General features: G+C 33.1%; 1 protein-coding gene across 1 annotated transcript in view; it reads left to right on the top strand.

Moving 5' to 3' along the window:
- The window catches only part of vamp5 (vesicle-associated membrane protein 5), an 8,095-nt gene extending 2,206 nt beyond the window's left edge, over positions 1-5,889 (top strand). The window contains exons 2-3 of the mRNA XM_073840738.1: positions 1,534-1,677; positions 4,646-5,889. Of these exons, the coding sequence (XP_073696839.1) occupies positions 1,534-1,677; positions 4,646-4,846 (345 nt within the window). The 3' untranslated portion in view covers positions 4,847-5,889. The remainder of the gene's footprint in view (positions 1-1,533; positions 1,678-4,645) is intronic.
- The last annotated feature ends 1,797 nt before the right edge of the window (positions 5,890-7,686 follow it).

The raw sequence follows: 7,686 nt of genomic DNA, 5'->3' as shown, positions 1-7,686 counted from the left end.
TGCCTGTTTTTTAAAGCTGAATTTTTCACATCATTACTCCAGTCACATGTTTCTTCAGAAATCATTCAAATATTCAGATTATCTTTTCAAAAACATTATTATTATGTTATAAACAGTTGAGTTAAATTTGTCATGTTTCTTTGATGAATAGAAACTTCTGAATACCAGTATTTATCTGAACCAGAAATCTTTTGTAACAGTTTAAATGTCTTTATCATCACAGCAAGCATCCTAGCATCCTACCCCCCCCCCCCAAAAAAAAAAAAAAAAAAAAATATATATATATATATATATATATATATATATATATATATATATATATATATATATATATATATATTGTATGGTATAGTGTATAATGTTACAAAAGCTTTTTATTTTCGATAAATGTTCATCTTTGGATCTTTCTATTAATCAAAGAATCCTAAAATAAATTACTCAACTGTTTTAAAAATTGATGATAATAATAATAATCATAAAAAATGTTTCTTGAACAGCAATGTCATCAGCATATTAGAATTATTTCTGACGGATCATGTGACGCCGAAGACTGGAGTAATGATGCTGAAAATGTAGCTTTGAACACAGCATTCTAAAAATAACAAATTCTAAAATAACATTCTAAAATATATTCAAATAGAAAACAGTTATTTTAAATAGTAAAAATATTTAGAACTAAGTTTAGACCACTTTTGCTGTACTTTGGATTAAATAAATGCAGATTTGGTGACTTGAAAAAAAACTTGAAAAATCGTATTCATTTTGACATCCTATACACAATTATATTATAGTTTTAGCTGCGTTTTACGACTTTTAATTTTCCATTGTTTTTTATCCCTGCTGTTCCTGTTAGAAAAGACTTGTGATCCTCTTTTAGGCCATGACACACCGGTTAAGAACCACTGTTCTATTGTGTACGGCTCTTACGTGAGATGAATAATAAGTGGTATTTCCTGTAAAATGAATAATTTCATTGATCTCTTTGTGTGACAGTTTCCCATCTATGGCAGGCCACTCATCAACTAAACCTTGACCTCAAGTCACTTGCATCCTTCTGCGCACAAAGAGAGGAATTAACATTCTGACTCAGCTGATATGGCTGATGCTGTAGAGAGACTGCTAATGTCAGGGAGGTCACAATCTCTAAATGAATCTCATGAATTTCGTGGATCTCAGCCATGTTTTTCTTTCTCAAAGGCCTCATTGTGGTTTTAGTTGCAATAGCTATAAGAAAGAAGAAGTTTCTCTGTCTCTCCCATGCCCTTTTCCATGTTAAACTGTGAGAGAGCAGAGGCACTGTTCCAGAATTCCTTTCCCAGTGCTTGTTGTAAACAGAACTCTAAGGCCATTCACGGGACGTGTCCAGGAAGTCTTCATTGCCACTTTTTGTTTTGAATGGGTCATTGATTGCATTTCTCTTCTGTTAAACATCTAATAGGAAATTTTAGTCTCTAGTAGAGAAATGTATGTTTTATAAAGGATGTTTGCTAGTCATTCTGTGTTTCCAAATAACTCTATTTCATCTTTCTCCAGGAGAATGGGCAAAGCCGCCTCCGTCAGGCCCAGGATGATGTGGAGGAAATTAAAGGTATCATGCTTGATAACATGAACAAGGCTGACGAGCGTGCAGGAAAACTCGGGGAACTTGAGGACAGAGCTGATAAACTACTTGAAAAGGTGGAACTTTTATGTGATGTCTGCTTTTACTTGTTTATATTATCATGTAATAAATATTATTTAATACTGCTTAACAAAACATGCCCACTTCTTGAAAAATCTTATGACCATAAACTGGGTTTCTGGAATTGTAAGTGTTTCTAGGGAAAGCAAGGGCATGTCATATTGGAGCCTATAAATAGTGTCTAGGTGGGGTGTACGGAAAAAAGAGAGTACAATTTGCATCCTGAGTTTAGTTTACCTTGTTAATTTTAGAAAGCCATTTCCTTTTGTTATGAAATGAACAAAACTTGTGCAAGAGTGTAGCAGGCAGTTTGTGCAATTCATGGCATGTGGTCAGTCAACAAGTTCACTTTGGTTTTGTTTTATGATATAAACATACTAAAAAATCCCATTGGAAGTCTTGGTTGGTCAAGTCACGTTTGTTTATAGAGCACTTTATTTAATACATATTGTGTCAAAGCAGCTTCATAAAAATGAATAAAAACAGTAATAAAAGGGGAAATAGTCTAACTGTTGTAAAATTCATCAGTTATGCAACCAATGTAACACATTGCAGCTGTGAAGGAGCTCTACAGATGACAATAGTGTTATTATTTATCTAAGTTTAGTTTAGTTCAGCTGAGTAACTGTCAATACCAATGTCAATAATCAATAATGTTATTATTTAGCTCCATTTAGTTCAATGTTTCAATTCAGTGTCATCCAGTTAAATTCAGGTCAAATGTGTTAACCATAGCTGAGCAAGATAAAGGCAATAATGACAAGAAACCAAAAGTCTTATCAGGTGATGGTAGTGGAGCAAAAAAAAAAAAAAAAAACTTAGGAGAAACCAGGCTCAGTCAGAGGGCCAGTTCTCCTATGGAGTAAGTGAACAAAAACAGTGTGATTTTTGATTTACACTGTGTGTGGTTGGTGTCAGTTACTGGTCCAAACAAAGACTATAATTACAGTTAAGAAAACTAAACACTAAGCCTTGTATGTTTTTCCTCTCTTATTATTATCTCTTCTATCTTACAGAAGAAGAGTCTTTGTAAGTAAAAAATGAAGTCAGTTCTAATCCTGAAAACAGCTCCACTTTTGTATTATCAAAAATCATATATATATATATATATATATATATATATATATATATATATATATATAAGCTTTCTATTGATATATGGTTTGTTAGGATAGGACAATATTTGGCCGAGATACATCTATTTGAAAATCTGGAATCTGAGGGTGCAAAAAAATCAAAATACTGAGAAAATCACCTTTAAAGTTGTCCAAATTAAGTTCTTAACAATGCATATTACTAATCAAAAATTACATTTTGATATGTTTACAGTAGGAATTTTTACAAAAAATCTTCATGGAACATGATCTTTACTTAATTTCCTAATGATTTTTGGCATAAAAGAAAAATCTATATCTTAATGAATATAAAATCTTAATAATTTTGACCCATACAATGTATTTTTGGCTATTGCTACAAATATACCCCAGCGACTTAAGACTGGTTTTGTGGTCCAGGGTCACATATATATAAATAAGCTAAAATGAGCTGAGTGGATTATTTACAAATTGCAATCCGTTATTGATTCCAGATTACATGATAAAAATTGTAGTTAGTAACGTAATCCATTACATTACACATTTTAGGTAATATAATCTGACTACTTTTAGATTACTTTTTGATTACTTTTGACCTAACTTGTTAATCATATTGATTTAAATAGGATCATCTTTAACCATATTGATATAAAAATACAAATAAGTAAGATGTTATTAGCAACATGAAGTGCGATAAACATTACATTGTGTCAAGGTTTCCCAAACTGGGGTTTGTGAAGAAACTGCAGGGGGTTTATGAGTTTATGAAAAGTTAATAATAATAAAAAAGAATTATAAAAATGTAAAATCATTAAAGTAAATAATTTTAAAAGCAATCAAAATTAAACACTTACTAAAAAAAAATAAAAATTAGATATTTGTTTACCTGCATGTCATGTGACCGAAACCAATGTCAGAGAAACATGAACATGCAAATGTGATACATAATTACTAAAACATTTATTTTAAATTATTAAGGGGTACTTCAAGTAAATATATTAGTTAAAAGAGGATCAGATGACAAACAAGTTTGTGAATTTTAAATTTGAATGTGTTTGAAAGACAAAAAACCTTCAAAGACATAGTAATACTATCTATATACATGGTTAAAAAAAACCTACAAAGTGATAATTCAAATATAAAATATATAAAATAATGCTGTGTAGCCAGATGACGGATCTCTGTACATATCTACAAAACTGGAAGACTTCTGAATGTATATGTGACGCTCGACCACAAAACCAGTCATAATTAAGTCATATAAGTCATAATTTCTTTGAAATTGAGATTTATACACCATCCGAAAGCCGAATAAATAGGCTTACCAATGATTATTGGGATATGACAATATTTGGTCAAGATACAACTATTTGAAAATCTGGAATCTGAGGGTGCAAAATAATCAAAATACTGAGAAAATTACCTTTAAAGTTGTCCAAATGAAGTTCTTAGGAATGCATATTACTAATCAAAAATTAAGTTTTTATATAATTACGGTAGGAAATTTACAAAATGCCTTCATGGAACATGATCTTTACTTAATATCTGAATGATTTTTGGCATAATATCGATAATTTTGACCCATACAATGTATTTTTGGCTATTGCTACAAATATACATGTGCTACTTAAGACTAGTTTTGTGGTCCAGGGTCACATATAAGCAATAGGCTACAAAAGAAGAGGAATTAGAGAGAATCAAATTAAGAATCATTTTACGAGTACGAGATCACAAGTATTTTAAAATGATTACAAGTACTTCATTTCTGGAATCTAATTACGTAATCCAGATTACTTGTAATCAGTTACTACCCAACTATGTATATATGATATATTTAACTATTTTAATGATTGTATTTACTTCATTTCAGAGTGAACAATTCTCAAAGACCTCAACTAAGGTGAAACAGAAGAAGCGCTGGGAGAATATGAAATACAAAATCATAATCGGAGCAGTTGTAGCTGCAGTGTTTCTTGGTATTATTGTGGCTGTGGCTGTGAGCTTAAGCAGTGAGGACAGTAACAACACACCCAAAGACACGCCAGCAACAAACCCACCAGGAGATGGCTAAAAGATAAGCTGGCACAGAAGAAGATGAGATTCCACAGAATACCCCCTTGAAAGTCTTGCTTCTAGTACTTTTGTAAAAGTAAAGAAGAGGGATGTTTCATAGATATGTTAATGTACAAGCTAAATCTGTGATGCTATTTTCTATCAAGAGGATGCTTAAAAATAATGTGGTGGGTGATAAAAATGGTACCATGGTGTCACTATAATTTATGCTTTCATTTTTCAATGGTAACACACATAGTATGTGGCATTAATGGTAACAGTTTACATGCGTTGTTGTTGGACTAAACATATTTAGCTATAAATTAGATAAATAAGTGCCAAATGCGGGTTCAAGTGTAGCAGGGAAAATATGTTAGACCGTGTAGACTTTGTCAGGGAGTAGAGCATTGTTTATGCATCTTGTTCTTCAAAGAAAAAAACTTTCTTGATTCTATTTTTCAGCAGTGAAAAGTGTGTGTAATGATTTAAAACAATTCCTGTGTGTTTGGGTTTTCTCATATTAGTTACAGATTAGTCCAGCCGTGGTACCCACAGCAGTAAACATTTTGAATGTCTCCCTTTTATGACTGACCCATTTCAGGTCTTGGAGTCTCTATTAATGAGCGGATGAGTTTAATCAGCTGTCTTTGATTGTGGAGACATACAAAATGTGTATTATTGGGAATAATCCAGGACCTGATTTGAGGCACACATTCTGTGACTTTGGCACATTTGTGCTAAAACTCATCTAAAGGTTTAGAAATTTGTTATTATTATTATTATTATGACCATAACAACCATAGAAATTCAGAATTGCATATTCTGTCAGTATTCATATTTGTCAGGGGATTATTTCTCTGAATTTATTTTCAATATCCATGTAACATTTTGGTCCTTCCAATCTTGAATAATTCCAACCTTAGCCATTGCAATGTAAAAGCAGGTTAATACCATAAAAGTAGTCATAACTTACGATAGACAGTGTACCAAAATATGCTGCTAAAACAGCTCTTTATGTATGTGTATGTATATAAATGTATAAATAAATGTTCCTTATATAAATACACTGTATCTGACATTTTTCTTTCTCAGTGTGTTTATGTTTGTTTTTGGATTACAATTATTTTTATTTTTTAAATGGTTGACATTTGTTATGCAAGAGTCAAAATAGGAAGCAAGTTATGAGTACAACTAAATAAAATGAAGGTAAAACGCCACCTGGTGGAATTTTGTTGAAGAGCCCTGAATGTAAAAAGCAGTGAATGGACAGTAGAGAGTAGCTGGTTTTATCTGGTTCTTCCAGCTGGTCTCCCAGCTTTACCAGCTAAGGAAGTGGCCAAAACCCCTCTAAAACCAGCCTAGTACAAGCTGGGTGACCAGCTAAAACCAGCCAACCAGCTTAGGCTGGTAAAAGCATACGCAAAGCAAATATAAATTTATTTGAAAATGAAATTGTACACAATACACAATTATATAGGTCTGCTTTTTGCAGCATGACTTATAGTGGTGGCCAAAATTATTAGAATAGTGTTTCACCAGCTAAAAATAGTTATTTTTATGTTTTCTATATATATAAGTCAGTTATTTCTGTATTTAGGAAATATCAGGAAATATCAGTTTTCTTTCCAAACATTAATTTTGCCATTAATTTTAGTAATGCAGTGAGATTTTTGTTTGCACAAGAAGTCTGACAACACAGAGATCTGATCTCATCATCATCCAGTCTGTCTGGAATGACACGAAGAAACAGAACAAACTGAGTCAGACTAAATCCAGAACAACTGTGGCAACATCTCCATAATGCTTTAAGAGACCTACCGGGTCTTTTTAAAATCAGGTCATTCTCTGCCACACCGATAGAGGCCGCTCCCACGATAGTTGATTGACATGAGCGCCTTTCTTTAGACCCGCCCTCACCGAGCTGAAACAGTCGGACTCCAAACGCCATTGTGTCGACTCTGGTGCAGGGGAAGACAAGAATGTCTTAGATTGAGCGATTGTTGTGTTCTGTTGTTAAATGTAATAATGAACATAGCAGTAGTCATTTACTCCCGACATCTGAGCCGCTGAAGACACAGAGGATAACGTTACTTTCATTTTTAAAAGGAAAGCGCCGATTCCGATCTACATATGCGTCTATGTTCATGCGAATCGTTCCTGATGCAGCTTTACCCACAGCAGAATTGAGTAATGGTTTTTTATGCATCTTTGCAAATGGCCTTTCTTAATAATGTATTTGTTGGCAAGTTTCGCCTCTAAATGCGAATAAATGCGGCTAAAGTAAACATTATGGCTCATCATCCCAAGGCAGAGAGGGGCGGGGCGAGCAGAGCTCATTTGCATTTAAAGGACCATACAATAGAATGAGTTGATTTTTTGCAGAGCTGATTTTGACAAGATAAAAGGGTGTTTTTTTTACACTACTATTGAGAATTTTTAACCAAAGTATATTATAGACTTTTCATTAAGACCCTAAAGGATCATATGCACTTGAAAATGGGCATCTGATGACCCCTTTAAACGCAAAGGATGGTTACACCAAATGTTTATTTAATTTAGTTAGTTCAATATTTGTTTTATTAGTCTTGACAGCATCCTCATTTTACAGCATTTTTACACAAGTGCCTAAAACTTTTAACAGTACTGTAGTTTTGCAGGTAGGTTTCTTGAAGCATCTTGGAGACATTGCCACAGTTCTTCTGGATTTAGTCTGTCTCCATTTGTTTCTTCATGTCATTCCAGACAGACTGGATGTTGATGAGATCAGATCTCTGTGTGGAGCACTGGCTGTTGTCAGACTCCTTGTGCGAACAAAAATCTGACTGGATTATTACAATTAATGGCAAAATGAATGTTTGG

The sequence above is a fragment of the Garra rufa genome, chromosome 5, assembly GCF_049309525.1.
Source record: "Garra rufa chromosome 5, GarRuf1.0, whole genome shotgun sequence".
NCBI lineage: Eukaryota > Metazoa > Chordata > Actinopteri > Cypriniformes > Cyprinidae > Garra > Garra rufa.
Note: the sequence above shows the minus strand (reverse complement) of the source record. Positions and strands in the feature narration are given on the sequence as shown.